Below are 16,755 nucleotides of genomic sequence, written 5' to 3' on the forward strand. Positions count from 1 at the left end.
TAAAATGTATTATTTATATTAATAGAAAATAACTGATATTTTCCATACATTTTTGAATTACGTTATTTTTTCTGGCGTACAAAAAGTTTGTTGACATTTTTCAAGTTCGATTATGTTTATCAAATGAAGCAAATATGCTCAAATTTGCCATGATTTGTCTTAGCTTTGATGTTATTTTGCATTATTAAGAGGTTTTCATGAAATTTATAATAGCAATTAGCATGTAAACTCAATATGAGTAGGGTAAATGTCCTAATTCAAAACCATTTCCAGACGCTTTAACTTTTGACAAAAGGTTCAACACATTAAGTTCATATTTTTTCCGAAGAGAATTACATAAATTTGCTCCTTGACTCTTCTAGAATGTTACTGTGTAGTGAAAATTCTTTAGATATAATTTGAAAAACTTCTAAAATACAAGAAAAATACGCGAGCCTAAAATGCTTCTATTGAAAACAATTTAATCCAAATGGAGACAAGGGAAAGTTTCTAATTGGAGACAAACAGTGTAAGTGAAACCGCGACGAAAGGCTTGCAAAATCTTTTTGAATTGTTTTTAAGTGCAGGAATTGTTCTTATTCCTGGTCTGTTCTCCTTTTCCATCTAAAACAATAAGAAAATCTCTCCAAAAAACCATATTCCCGGGGTTTCCAATTGAAGCATTTGCAGACACTTCAGAAAAACCCTTTTTGTTCACGAAATAGGTAATTATTTCATTTGAAAAATTCACGTACCGTTAACAATAAAGATTAGCACTTAATTTAACTAAAATTAGTCAGAAATATGACATAAATGTTAAACAAAACGAATAAACAACAGTCACTTTATTGTGTTTTTCATTGGAAAACATGGTCGATCTATTAAAAATTCAATGGTAAAAGGGTACACTTTTAATTTTTCTGAGAAATTAACAAATTAAAATTTGTGAATATGACTGGATTTTCGAGTTATTTGGAGCAAAATTAACTAAATAGTGAAACTGTGGTATAGAAAATATATAAATATAATAATTTAGTACTGTATTTATCATGAAAACAGTGACGTTTCCATTTGGAGTAGCGAAAAATTTCCATTTCGAACAGGTTTTGAATTAGCCTAATTTACCCTATGCAGACGAACAAAAAATCGTTGCATTTCAAACAATTTGCTGCCCGAATTTCTCTCTAATTCGGTTGACATTTCGGTCCCAAATGCCCGAATTTGAGAGAGTCTACTGTAAAATCATCTGTCAAAACTGTCAATGATTTTTAAATTCAAATTTAACCGTTTATTATCGAATATAATTCCATTTCTTCGGCAAATTTTTGTATAAAGGATGTCAATGAAAATGCCGTTGAAATTGAAATTGTTATTCTATTTGTTTTTTTTTTTTTCAGATGATCCTGGTGGCAGATTACCGCGAATGATGGAAGGCGTGAAAACGCTTCCATCGCAATCAATTGAAAATTCGACAAAACAGCCATCAGGTCAGAGTGAAGAATGTTCAGAAAAGGTGAGAAATAGCATAAACAACAACAATTCACCGTCGAGTGGTATTAGTAAAATAGCAACGAGCACGACAAATTCATCAGATCTCAAGTACCTGCATAAGAAATTCAAGCGAATTGCGAGTGCAACAGTCGATGAAAGTGGGTCAGGAAAGGCCATCGGGAGCAGTGATAGTGGTAATAGAGTGATAAGGGATGATATTGAAGTGGATGGTGGGAAAAAGAAGGGAATAATTGTGAATGGTGTTGAGGATAGCAAATTAGTGAACAATTCCTCAGCTTCCACAGATATTTTGATTCAGCGTCAGGAAGTTCTACCCAATAAAATTCCCATAGTGCAGATTCAGCCGCAGGTTCAGGCGAATTCAGTGAGCTTCCAGCAATCTGCCCCAAGTGGTCAGTGCCCAGATCCAAATCCACCGAGCTCAGGACGAAATGTGTGCCAATATTGCAATCTGAACTGTACAAAGCCATCAGTGCTGCAGAAACATATCCGATCGCATACGAATGAACGTCCATATCCGTGTACACCCTGTGGGTTTGCCTTCAAAACTAAAAGTAATTTGTACAAACACTGCCGCTCCAGGGCACACACCCTGCGTCTTCAGGGCGGGGATGCACCCCATCCCGATGACGAATTAGGATTCACCTCAGATCAGGACCAAGAGAATGATCTCAGTAGCAATGCCAGCGGATCAGACGTGGTGAGTAACACTTCAATACACACTTAACCCCTTCCAAAATTCCGCAAATAGCAAAAAGGGGACTTTTAATTGTCCGGGAGAGGGAAATTATTTTTTCTGGGAATGGTTTCGGGTTAAATCCTAATGACTCATGCAGGGACTCTTCTTTTGGGGGTTCAAATGTTATGGGAGATTTTCCAGAGATGATTATTCTAGATTGAATTTAATAAAAAATTAAAAGAAAGTAAGGGGTACTTCATTGTAGAAACATAAACCATTTGGTCAAGAAATGTTTCTTGAAACGTGGAAATGCTTCTAGAAAACACGAAAACGCTTCTAGAAACGCAGAATTGCATCCTAAACATCCCAGAAACACGAAATCTTTTATAAAAACACAGAAATTATATCCTTAAGGCTCCGACACACCTTTTAGATCAGGAAAATTTCATGAAGTCGAAATTCGAATTCCTGTCTTTCTCAAATGCTTTGAATATGTCTATCTCATTCTATTGTACTCTTCTTCTTCTTTTAAACATCACTCCAAATTCAATTTAGCTCAATCGAATTTGCTGTGCGAAATAATGAAATAGTCATATGGAAAACATGTAAGAAAGAAAGGGATTCGAATTTCGACTTCATGAAATTTTCCTGATCTAAAAGGTGTGCCGGAGTCATTAGAAATACAAAAATGGTTTTAATGGTTCCGGCACACCTTTTAGATCAGGAGAATTTCATGAAGTAGAAATTCGAATTATTTTCTTTCTCACACGCTTTGAATATGTTTATCTCATTCTTTCGCACTCTTCTTCTTCTTCTTTTATACGTCACTCCAAATTCAATTTAGCTCAATCAAATTTGAAGGGCGAAAGAATGCGATAGACATATGCAAAGCGTGCCAGAACGAAAGGAATGTGAATTTTGTTTTCATCAAATTTTCTCGATCTAAAAGGTGTGCCAGAGCCATAAAAATATAAAAACACTTAGAAGACACACAAAAACGATTCCTATAAACATGGAATCATTTCATAGAAAAGATACACGATAACACGTGTATCACGTAAACCTTAATAGAAGCATAGAAACTCGTCTTGGAAGTACGGAAACCTTCTTGAAAAGATAGAAATGTTTCCTAGATGTACAGAAACCCTCCTGAGAAGACAGAAACTTATCCTAGAGACACAGAAATTTGTTTTAAAAATATAAAAATATTTTTTCCAATGAGAAGGACTTTGGATTGCGTATGCCGAGCTCTGGATGACGCTTGAGAAAATTCCTTAACCAAGCATCTCCAGGTTTTCCATCGCCAAAATAGTTTGGAATTTTGAAGGTTTCGCAGATGATTTTGATGCTGTCCAGAATTTATTCCTCGTCGATCGGATGCCAACCATTCGCACATCAAATCAACATTGTAAATGTATTGGATGCACAGGTTATGGTAGAAGCATCTCGTACACACTTCAAGGCATTCTTTAGAACTTTCTTAAAATAAGATTTGTTCTTAGGAATGTTTTTCTTTGTACCCTTTGGCATTTAAAATAGTAAAACAGTGCTGAACAATCAAGGGGTAACTCATATTGAGAAACCCTCGTCAATTGTCCGAGAAACGCTTCGCGAAACCCGAGAAACCCAAAAATTGCATCGCGAAACCCGAGAAACCCAAAAATTGCATCGCGAAACTCGAGAAACTCAAAAATTGCATCGCGAAACCCGAGAAACCCAGTGTCTGCATCGCGAAACCCGAGAAACCAGACACCCTTGTCAGAAAATGAGTTACCCCTTGTGAACAATACGATTCCCGGAAAGAAATATTAATTTGCGAACAGCCCGTTTTAGAGCAAAATGTCAACAGCCACAAATTCACTAATTTCTTTATAAAATATTATTATTTCATGAAAATCTATTTAATCATCTTGTAGGGGAATGGTTGCACTTTACTTTTAATTAAACCTTTGAATTTAAAATACTTTTTTCACAAGGAAAAAAAGACAATAAATTTTTTCAATCAACCAGCTGTCATTAAAGAAAATATCTCTGAAAGAAATTTTTTTAATACAGAATCCAACTGGCACAAGTTTGAAATTAGTCGGTTAGGGTAAGTGTACTAAATTTCGGCATAGTTGCATGCAAGCGTCGAAGTCTCAATTTTGAAATGTAATATTTTAAATACAAATTGATTTTTTTTATTCTTTTTTCTGAAAGAGTGTTGCTTGGAACCTTGTAAAGAGTTTACCGTCTTGATTTACTCTAAAATCATTCTTAATACATTTTAAAATGAATAAAAATATAGACACAGCTTTGGTACCCTATTTCGGCCACCTTCATTCTCATAGTTCCTTGCCCTTCGGGAATTCTTCCAATGCCTTTTTCACGTCATCTCGTTTGTCGAAGCTACATTTTTTGTTATTCTTTTGCATTGTATAATCTCTAGAGTATGTAAAATCTAAAAGATCATGGAAATTCGAGGAACAAAAAAGGTGGCCGAAATTGCAAGCTGGCTGGAATTAGGCATACTTACCCTACACTCACTTATTTAACGGATAAAAATATTATTTTTGCTTTTTCACAAAGTTGAATAGTTATATTATGTTACTGTAATGACTACATTACGGAAATAAAAATAAAAATATTATTTTAAGTGAATTTCATCCAGTTAGCGTAGTCGTAATGATCCACATAGCGAAGCGTCTGGATTAGCGCACTTCACTGTATATTCATCATCAGGAACTACCCAAACACATTTTGGTAATGTTTGAGGCCGATCGGAGGACATGAGATTTTCTTAGGATTATAGTAAATTGACCGAAGTCCGAGCAAAATGAGTATTTTTGGCAAAAAAAGATTTTCATTTTTGAGAATGCTTGTTGATAATACAAAAAAAATGGAAGTACTTTTGGAATACCAAACCACAATTTCTTAAAGCTTGTTCCTAGTATAAAATTATCTAATAGGAATTTTGCGACAATATGCCACAGATGTTTGGGAAATCCGTCAGTTCCTCTGAACTTGTAAAGCTCACAAGAATCAGTCTTTTATGATGTTTCTTCGTGTAAACTGAGGAATTACTTAGAATTTAAATAGAATGTAATCATGAGGCATGATTTTGTTTATGATGTCTGATAAAAGTTCTACGAATTTTAAATTTTATTGTGGTTTCCTGCGAAATCTGCAAATGCTCAATAAATTATTATTTTTTTTTGTTCATTTTCTTGGGGATATGATATGAATTTCTGCACAAATTTTTAAAGCACTGTGTCTGTGTGGGTGTTATCAGAGAAAACTATCTTCCTGTGTTAATCTTTCGCGCAGCTTTGTCAAGAGATTATTTTCGCGGGGGCGCTGAGTCATAGGCAATGAATGTTGTTCGTTTTGACGAGTCAGGTGTTGTCTGTTGTGATGGGGAGTGTCGGGCAAATCTAATCAGAAATCACTGTTTTTTTGGTGGGCTTTTGTAGGTGAGTCGAACAGCATCGCCAATGGATGAGAGAGTGGTGTCGCCGTATCAAATGCCTGAGAAACCGTACAAACCTAAGTTTCACAATGCAGCTGCCTTCTATACCAAAGAAGAATCCTCTGAATCTTCGACTGGAGGGCAGTGCCAAGTGGACAGTCAAGTGCCACCGAATCCAGCAAGGATCCATCCACCTACAGTGCCATCTACCCATCAAACACATCAATTGGTGAGTTTTCAACAATGATTTCCTTGTTTTTTTAGCTTATGGTAGGAGAGATTCTTAGTGTAACCCTATTCTAGTATTACATTTGCTCATTGAAATTTCTGAGTTTCAGCATATCAGAAATAAAACTTTAAAACAGACCTGTGCTCGTTAAAAGTCGTGTAATATCGGAAATTTTGATTCACGGTGCCATGATAAATATTTTTTGCGCCAAAAAGACATAACAGACATAAAAACTCATATAAAAAGAAATTGTCTTCTTGATATCTTTGTCAAAAGACGGATAGCTGTTTACTACACATCCTTTTACTTGAATCTTGCAGAAAAACAAGGAAATTGAATGCAAATATCACTTCAAATGGAAAGTTCTTAAATCGCGCACAATTCAATTGTGAGAGAGAGATAGAGATACAAATAATTCACTTGACAAACGTCTGGCGGCGCTGCGGTTGCAAAAAATCTCTGAAATGCGACAAAATATTTTCTTCTCTATTTTATCCTTATTAGCAGGTCGTGTCCCTTCTTGTAATATGTACTTTTGCATTCCTTATTAACCAAATTAATGTTGTACAAAAGGGTTTTTCTCAAACCTATCCTGAATTTTGGGACAGCTCAAAAGAATATGAGTCTTCCAGCTCAAAAGGACATTGGGCAAAAATGTATTGGAGTTGGTCTATGTGGCGACCACAGATGGGACTAGGCGCATTTTATAGGTAATGGTGTAGGATGAAAAAATACCGAGACCCATGACGATATTCGCTGGGAGTCCTTGTAAAAACGCCTATATCCTTTCGAAAAAATACTATTTTGAGTTCGAATTACTCAACTTCAGCTAAAGGGATCTTCATGAAATTCGGTATTGAGTCAATGTACGACATAAGCTATTTATCAATGGATACTACTCCCTCCCCCCATCACTCTTTCCAGTAACCCCCATACAAAATGTGGACTTTTTTTCATTTTAACTTTCTTCTTAGAAGAAATAGAAAACTGAAACTTGGTATGGGATCAAGGTTTATGAAACGTTCCTTAGCCATGTATATAAGCTCATCCCCCTCCACTCCTTCTTGTAGCCCCCATATAAAATAATGAACTTTTCCAATATAACTTCTCTGTGAAAAAAAGTAGAAATCAGAAACTTAGCACATGATCAAGGGCAATGGAAGGCTCTTAAACCGTTTATGTATAACGTTTCCCCCGCCACTCCTTCCAGCAGTCGCCATACAAAATGAGGACTTTTTCCACTATAACTGCTCTCTGAGAAAAGGTAGAAAACTGAAACTCGGCATTGGTATAAGGTTTATGGAAAGCTATTCATCCACATAAAATCTAATTACGATTTCAATAGAAAATAATAAAAAAAAAATTACAGTTAGAAAAATAAGTAAAAATATGTAATGATTCTACTGGAATCGATGAATACAATGCGGTCATATCTCTCTCTAAAACACAATAAAAACCTCAGACATGCATATTATAAGATCATTAAAATCAGCTGAATAGTTTCGAAACTTAACACATTTCTTGTTGATTGAAAACTTTGATAACCTGGAGCGCCCCTTGCGGTCGACTTGTGAACTTATCTATACCGTCATTTTGTAGGATTTTTCAAGACCTTTCGATTGAGTATTTATTGATTAAATTCGGTTGATAAATCTCTGAGATATGAGGTTTAAAGTTTTGACTTTGAGCCTTTATGTTTCAATGTCCTGCTACGCATGTTATGCGTTGTAAAGACATATGCTTTTATGTCCATTTCGAGATTATACAGTAATTTAATGTATTTTATGTTACAATTTAATCTTTCCCTTAAAAAAACAGTATAGGGTAAGTGTGCCAAATTTCGGCATAGTTGCATGTAAGCACCGAAGTCCTAAGTTTGAAATGCAATATTTTTAATTCATATTGATATTTTTTGTTACTTCCTTTTCGGGAGGGTTGTGTGGAACCTTCAAGACTAGTTTATCATTTTTGTTTTCTTTAAATCACTTCCTAAAATATTGAAAAATTAATAAAAATATGGACATTGCTTTGGGTAGTATTTCGGCCACTTTGTGTGAAATTTCGGCCACCTTTCTTCTGACCACATTTTGTGACGCAACGGATAGAAAATTTCAAAACGTCAAACGGAACAAGTTTAATATTTAATTTAATACGTTTATATAACCCACAAGCCCAGAGATCTTCCGTGTAATTTGTCCTAAACACCTGAAGAGTAGCATCTCAAATTTACGCGCAGATTCCCGTAGCAATTTGCACTTCCTGAACTCTTCCAATGACTTTTTCACATCATCTTTTTCATAGAAGCGATGGTTTTTTTCTCTGGACATTGTAGAATTCAGAAATTGAAAAGAAAACATAAAATGAATAAGAAATTTAGGAAAGCAAAAGGTGTGGCCGAAATAGGCAACACTACCTCACCGTAGAGACGCTCACAAAGTATATACTTTTTTACGCGAAATACAGGATCCAGCTGGGAAATTTTATCCAAAATTTTAAGATTGATTCACTATTAACATAAACAGAAACAATCTTTAATGAAAGCTAATCAATTTTCATGAAAAACACCGAAGGAAAACCTTCTGCACTTCACCACAAATCACAACACTGCTAGAGACACAATCTATCTGTCACATTTTTTGTAAGAGTCTTTCCACACTGAGTTTTTACAATGCAATTTAAATTCAAATTATACCTAAAATTTAACGATCTTTGTGTTAATACATCCTAAAATGAATAAATATTTGAAAGCAAAATGAATTCATTAACTATTCGAAGATTACATACATAATTTTAATTAATTTATTTGCATGGCCGAAATTACACTCAAAGTGGCCGAAATTAGAAGCTGGCCGAAATTTGGCACACTTACCCTAAATGCGCACATTTCGTATAAGAGATTATTTTTCTTTTACGAAAATAGTTTTTTCGCTCTAGAAATTTTCCCCCATGGTTTAGAACTTTGGTCCCGGAACAAAAGGTGTTACCTATGCGATGGCCTATTTAATGATATAGGTCTTATTGATGGTCGCACTATAGACCACTTTTGCCCATTGTCCTTTCATCCCAATGTTTTTGTTGTAAATATCGAAGAGTATGTGCAATTAACCCAAATAGCTGTATTCAAGTAAACTATTAAAAGGATTTTCTTGTGAAAATGACTTAACTATAAGGAATTAAGCAATTTTCACAATAAAAAAAACCTCTCATTTTCTCTACGTGAATTTTCGCGGCATTTCGAAGAATGTCAACAGGCACCAACAAAAATTCACTTTGGCTTTTCTTTTAGCTCAGGCCTACTTTAAACTTTAACGCCTCCGATGATAAAATCGGTATTGTAGCCATATTTAAATCGTATAAGATCTTTTACTAGACTACAGCGCCACCAGTGGCGTTCACATGAACTTTCAATGTTCTGCAAAAGTCACAAAGTTGGTCAAGAAATCGCAATGTCTAATATTTCGATTTCTTTGGCCTTTCAGGCTAGTCAGCAAGACCTAGAGCAGCACATTTCCAAGATAATCTCAGATAATGAGGCTATAATGGAAGATGTGGAGCCTCCGCTACAGAAAAAGTACCACAAAATCACAGGAATCACAAGAGGATTGTCCCAGGAGGCTCTAATGCCCAAAGTTCCGCCTCCAGGTGTACCTTTGAAGGTTCACCGGGATGAGGGACATTCTGGGGCTGTTTTGGGCAAGGTATCAGTTCAGAATACACAAATGAGTCAACCTGGGGGAAGTTCTCAGGTATCTGGGCAACCTGCCCAGCCGCTCAATCTCATCAAAATTCCCCCAGCTGTCAGTGAAAGTAGCGAACTGAGAAAGAGGTGCTACAGTGAGAGTTTTGGCGGGACTGATCTCACAGCAGTGGCCAATCATCCGCAGAATCCCGAGAGGTCTATCATCAAGGGACTTCTGCTGGACTGGAAGAGTGTTACGGGCGGGGATGGGGATGATGCTGTGCATACGTGTCAGTTGTGCAAGATTAGCTTCAGAAGTGCGGAAAATCTCAAGTATCACTCAATATGCTACTGTCAGGGCAATCATAGTGCCCCAATAAGTCCCGTTGGGAGTCCCTCGCACAAATATTCTCGAAGTAACTCCATCCATGTCAATCTGCCGGAGAAGTACAATCCGAATTCACTGAAGAATCTGGCCAAATGTACTCTCAGGCAGCCTCCGAGAACTCCGTCGAGTTTGTCGAAGTTGGCTCAGTCACAGCTGAAGCTACCGAAGCCCAAACCGGAGAAAATTGTTCTGCCACAGTCGAATCTTGTGGCCAGTACGAGTCAGGTAAGGTGTTCGGGGGCAGCTTGTGAGATTCAGGCGCCTCTGCCATCTCCTGGACCATTGTTGGGAAAGACAAGGTTAGTGGATGACAAGAGGACAGTTCAGGGAAGTGATGAAGTGGTCATAACTCATGTCAATCATGATCCTAAGCAAATCAAACGTCCTCCGGAACCCTTTGGGGGTGATCAGAAGGGTGGAGAGAAGGTTCCGGGAGAAAAGAGAATTCGCCTGGAATACAATAATTCGCCGTTTGGGAATGGGAAGAGTCCAGCGTTGACGCTGGTTGGACTGGAGTACCTGAGGGCTAAGGGGGCAATGATGGCAGCTCCGAGTGATCCTCAATCCAGTCAGAATCGCGAAATGTACGGTGGGGAATTGGAAATGGTGAACAAGTTCGATGGGAAGGGGACAAAGTACGAGGATGATGGGATCAGGAGGGATTCCTCCGGAGGAAGTATCATTTCTGAGTCTCCGGTGTCGGATTCTGAACAAAATATCTCCATTAGGACACCGGGACTGTATTCAGGCGGGAAGGTGGAGAAGATGTCATCAACGAGGGATTCTCCACCAATAAATCCACTAACTCCGAGTCTCCTGGTCGCATCGACACTCTGTACGCCAAGTCTTATATCATCCGGGAAGACTGGAATTACACATTTTCAATTTCCACCAATTAATCCCATCACTGCCTACAATCCCCTGACACTTCCCCCCGTTGTCTCAGGACCAGAACATGCCACAACGATTCTGCACGGTGGGAAGCTGATTCCCTTTGTTCCCGGCATTCCCGGACCAAATTCATCCACTCCCACGAAAGTGGACATCAAAAGAACTCCAAGTCCAATTGTCAAGAAACCTCCCGGAATTCTCTTGCAAATGTCCAACAATGTGAAGAAAGTCTCTGATCCTCCTCTGTTCAATGGTCAGCAACTGACTCTGAGTATTCCTAGCATAAAAATTGAGGCAATTGAGGAGAAAAATCGTGCCAGGGAGCAGCAGAGGCTGAAAATTCTCACGAAAGTTAAACAGCCGGAACAGGCGAAGAAGAGCTTCATTTTCACCCGGATTGCTGACAATCTGAGTCCCAGGAAGTCAGAAATCCCCTCAGAGGATTCCACCCATTTCCCCTTTGAGAATATCCCAAAATCCGAGGTGAAACTCCCCATTCAACCCATGTCCGTGGAGATTCCGGCAGAAAGTGAGGTTAAGGAGAATGAAGTGCTCGAAAAACCAACAAAATTCCTCCGACCAACGAGTTTGCCACTCAAACCGGGCACATTTATACCTAAGAGGCATCATGGAATCACACCCACCACAAATACCCTCCCCCTGATCTCTCCGGAAACTCCCAGACCGTCAAAAACTTGCATTCAGATGTACATCAATGGTCAAGCTTACACTTACCTGGGCCTGAAGTGCAGTACCAAACCATTCTACTGCACAGTCAACAAGACTCAGCCCATCTACCTCCCACATCACATTCGCACCATCTCCATGTACAGTCAGTGGCAGGTTTGTGCAGAGAGCAATCCGCATCCGCTGGGACTCAAACCGGATGCAGTTATATCACTCTATGACTCCCGCCATCGACCCATGAACTTCACAGTGGCTCAGAGCACGAAGGAGTTCAAGGAGACCAAGTCCATTCAATCTCAGGGCACCATTTGTACGCCCTTCGTGATCACGCACAAAGACCAGACGCAGCATCACCATCATAAGCAACTTCCGGTGGTGCTGGAGAAGAAGCCGGACCGGAATGAGAAGGAGCCAGCTGGACAGAAGACCGAAGCAGGAGGCGTGGTGAACTCAACAGTTCCGGGAGGGTATGAGAGCACTGAGGACTATGAATATGTGAAAGGGAGGGGATTCGGGAGGTATGTTTGTCACACTTGTGGCATCAGATGCCGGAAACCCTCCATGCTGAAGAAGCACATCCGCACTCACACTAACATCCGCCCCTACACCTGCCAGTATTGCGCTTTTAGGTGAGTTTTTTTGATTTTTTAACAAATTTTTAAAATTTACAAATGTTTGTTGATTTTACAAATTTGTTTGTTGATTTTACAAATTTGTTTGTACTTTTTACAAAATATTTAAGCGTGAAGATTTAGTTTTTTCAGCTTAATTGAAATTGAATTTGAATGGTTGAAACGTGAAATTTTTAACAGTTATTTGTAGAATTTACAGATTTCTTTGTAGAATTTACAAAATTGTTTGTACTTTTTACAAAATATTTCATTAAGTTATTTTCAGCGTGAAATATTAGTTTTTTGAACCTTAATTGAAATTGAATTCCAAATATTCAAACGTGACATTGTTTCCTGAAGATTTTAACGGATATTTGTAGAATTTACAAATTTCTTTGTAGAATTTACAAATTTGTTTGTACTTTTTACAAAATATTTCAGCAAATTATTTTCAACGTGAAATGTTAGTTTTTCAGCTTAATTAAAATTGAATTCCAAATATTCAAACGTGAAATTGTTTCCTGAAGATTTTAACGGATATTTGTAGAATTCACAAATTTCTTTGTAGAATTTACAAATTGGTTTTTAGGTTTTACAAAATATTCCAGTAAATTATTTTTAGAATGAAATGTTAATTTTTTGAAGCTTAATTGAAATTGAATTCCAAACATTCAAAAGTGAAAACGATTTTTGAAGCTTTTAACAGATATTTGTAGAATTCACAAATTTTTTTGTAGAATTTACAAAATTGTTTTTAGATTTTACAAAATATTTCAATAAATTATTTTCAACGTGAAATGTTAGTTTTTCAGCTTAATTAAAATTGAATTCCAACCATTCAAATGTGAAAATGTTTCCTAAAGATTTTAACGGATATTTGTAGAATTCACAAATTTCTTTGTAGAATTTACAAATTTTTACTTTTTACAAAATATTCCAGTAAATTATTTTTAGAATGAAATGTTAATTTTTTGAAGCTTAATTGAAATTGAATTCCAAACATTCAAAAGTGAAAATGTTTTTTGGAGCTTTTAACAGATATTTGTAGAATTTACAAATTTTTTTGTAGAATTTACAAATTTGTTTTTAGGTTTTACAAAATATTTCAGTAAATTATTTTCAGAGTGAAATGATAGTTTTTTTCAGTTTAATTGAAATTGAATTCCACACATTCAAATGTGAAAACGTTATTTGAAGCTTTTAACGGATATATGTAGAATTTACAAATTTCTTTGTAGAATTTACAAATTTGTTTTTAGGTTTTACAAAATATTTCAGTAAGTAAATTATTTTCAGCGCGAAATGTTGATTTTTTCAACATAATTAAAATTGAATTCCAAATATTCAAAAGTGAAATATTTTTTGAAGCTTTTAACAGATATTTGTAGAATTTACAAATTTCTTTGTAGAATTTACAAAATTGTAAATCTTACAAGTTATAGAATTATATTCAACGTTGTTTAGAAATTTTACAGTTTTTTATTTAATTGAAATCAAACTCTAAACATCCGAAAGTAATAAAGTTCCTCGTTTATCTTGTCAAATATTTGTAATTTTTACAAATTTATTTGTACACTTTACAAAAAAAATCAGTAATTTTCAACGTGGCTTAGAAATGTTAGTTTTCTACTGAATTAAAGTTGGATTTTAAACACTAGAAACATGATAAAGTTTCTCTGTGATTTTACCAAATATTTGTAGATTTTACAAATTTGTTTGTAAACCTTTCGAGATACTACAGCAATTATTTTCTGCGTGGATTATAAATGTTGTAAGCTTTTCTGTTAATTTAAAATTGACTTGCAAACCATTGAACGTGATAGAGCTTAAAATTTCTATATTTTACAAATTTGAATGTAGATTTTACAAAATATTTCAGTAATGGATTTGCAGTTTTTTGCCTAATTGAAATTTGTTTTCAAACATGTTCAAATTTGAGGAGGAACATTGTCTTTAGTCTGAATCAGAGGTGAGCAATAACCATTTGAAACCGAACAAACGGCGAAAGAATATTTGTACGTCAGTGATCAAAACGCTAACTGGACAAACTTATTTTGGCGTTTATTCGGTTTCAAACCGTTCTTGTTCACCCCTGGTCTAAAGTCTACTAAGTTGATATTAATGTTCCGTACACTCTCTTTAGATCAGGGGTGTGCAAGAACCGTTTAAAACCGAATAAACATTAAAATAAATTTGTATACAAATTTTCTTTTGATGTTTGTTCGGTTTTAAGCAGTTCTTGCACACTTCTTCTTTAGATATGGAAAACTTCATAACGTCAAAATTTCCATTGTATTGAACATATTACGACTATCTGACTTTTTTGTGCTCAAATCTAGATTGAATTTGACAATTCTAAACCTAAATTTTATTTTGATTTAGACGAAAGATTCAAACTCTTCTTCAGTCGATTTTTTGAAATTGACAAATCTTAATTTAATTTGGATTTGACCTCAAAAGAGTAAAGTATGCATATGTACATAAATCGAAATTGAATATAGATTGCAATGATTTTGATTTGATAAAATTTTCCTAATCAAAAAGGTGTAATCGGATGTATAAAAAAATCTTCTCGAATAAATTCAGCTTTTTATTCAATCTAAAATTTAAAAAAGAGACTAAAAAAACTAATGTAATTTAGATTTTCATTGATCCAAAAATATTTCTCCACTTTTTACTTATAGTCTCCGCAACACATTTTTAATTTTTTTGTGGTTTTCTGAAATTTGGCTTAAATACCTTAAATGTTTATTAATTTAATTATGTCTATTTGCATTTAAAAAAATAATTCACAGAAATTTTTGGGAATATTTCTTGAAATAAAATTTTTATCGTCTTGGATACGTATGTCAATCTAACACTTTGCTCAAATCAAAATTCAATTTACGAAATCTAAACCTAAATACAAATTATATTTGAGCTAGAAAGATCTCCGCTGTTGCGTACTGTTTTCCAAATTGATCTTGTAAAATCTAAATTGAATTAGGATTTGAGATTGAAATAGTGAAGTAAACAAAATCTAAATTGATTTTAGTTTTGATTGTGAAAGAGTGGAATACAAATATGTTTGCAATACTCTTCAGTAAGATTATTTTATAAAATTTTCCAGATCTAAATGGTGTAGTCCAGATCTAAATCAGTGGCATAAAAATCACTTAATAAAATAAATTTGATAACAATATAAATTTAAATTATCAATAATCCAAAAATATTTTTTCACTTTCTTAGTCTCTCCAACACACTTTTTTTAATTTGTTTCTTTGTTTTTGGTTTTCTGAAATTTGACTTTGATGTTTATTAATTGAATTCTCTCTAATTATATTAAAAAAAATAATAATAATGCACTCAAGCTAAAAGTTATTATTTTTAAATATGAAAATGAATGCCTTCAATTCAAAATTAATTTTGCAAAATCCAAATCAAAATCGAATTTAGATTTGAATTCGAAAGACTGAAATATGCAAAACGTTTGAGAAGGAATGTGATGTGAATTTTGATTTGAATGAAATTCTCCTGATCTAAAAGGTCTAAAAAATATGAGCAAAAGAAAATAATGCGCCTATCCGAATCTTTTCGTTCCAGCTTCAAGACCAAGGGCAACCTGACGAAGCACATGAAGTCCAAGTCACATGCCAAGAAGTGTGAAGAATTAGGAATAATTCCAATTCCTATGACAGTGTCCGATGAGGTGCTCGAGATGGATTCCAATAAGGAGAGACAAGTCACTGTTCCTGGTGATTCAGATTCCGATGATGAATCAGACGGCGATGAGCCAGACTCCGAGCTCAGTGGTGAGTTTCTGATCATCTCTATTTCTTTTTTTTCTCGTTTTTCCTCGTGCTTCTGCCTTATGTTTATTTTATTCCACACACGAAGATAATGTGCTGTCTCTTATACGAGAGAGACAGAGAGAGACCCGGGATTTACAATTTAATTTATTCACAATTCACTGACGCGCTTTTTTTCTCCTTTGGAGGTTTTCTTGAATGTTTTATCAAGATTTACTCTATTTGGCAGTTTTTTTTTCCGAGGAACCTTTAATTTTTCTGGCATCATTTTACTGCAATCTTTTAGTGACTTTTTTTTCAAAAGCACTTCAGTTTAGAGAGATTTTTGCGCTGTCTGTTGAGAAAATTGCGCAGATATTTAAACAATTTAACGTTCACTTTTTATAGCTTTTAATTTGTCTGGTGGCGTTTATTCAAATGACTTGCTATTTTGAGTTTTTATTTGTAAATTGTTGGTTTATTTTAACCTTCTTTATTTTTGAGAGTTTAAAAGGTAATTAAAAGAGGAAATTTTTCAGCTGGACATTTTTTTTAGTACATGACTGTTTTCAAGTGCTTCTACATTGTCGACTTTTCTTTGTGTAGGTTTCTGTCTCAACTATTTTTTTCACTTCTCGCCGTGTTCTAAAAACACCAAACAGTCGTTACAGGAATCAACCCAAAGAAAAGTCGAGAATGCAGAATCACTTCAGAACAGTCATGTGCTAAAATGTTCATAAAAAGGGGAAATCTTTCTCATGAGAATTTTTTGGTACATGAATGTTCTCAAGTGCTTCTACATTGTCGACTTTTCTTTGAGAAGGTTTCTGTCTCAACTATTTTTTCCAGTTCTCGTCGTGTTCTAAAAACACCAAACGTCGTGAC

General features: G+C 35.2%; 1 protein-coding gene across 1 annotated transcript in view; it reads left to right on the forward strand.

Moving 5' to 3' along the window:
* Positions 1-16,755, forward strand: part of LOC129800449 (uncharacterized) — a 72,510-nt gene that overhangs the window by 48,589 nt on the left and 7,166 nt on the right. Inside the window, exons 3-6 of the mRNA XM_055844815.1 lie at positions 1,377-2,191; positions 5,623-5,847; positions 9,327-12,121; positions 15,686-15,894. Coding sequence (XP_055700790.1) covers positions 1,377-2,191; positions 5,623-5,847; positions 9,327-12,121; positions 15,686-15,894 — 4,044 coding nt within the window. The remainder of the gene's footprint in view (positions 1-1,376; positions 2,192-5,622; positions 5,848-9,326; positions 12,122-15,685; positions 15,895-16,755) is intronic.

The sequence above is a fragment of the Phlebotomus papatasi genome, chromosome 2 (assembly GCF_024763615.1).
Source record: "Phlebotomus papatasi isolate M1 chromosome 2, Ppap_2.1, whole genome shotgun sequence".
Taxonomy (NCBI): Eukaryota; Metazoa; Arthropoda; class Insecta; order Diptera; family Psychodidae; genus Phlebotomus; species Phlebotomus papatasi.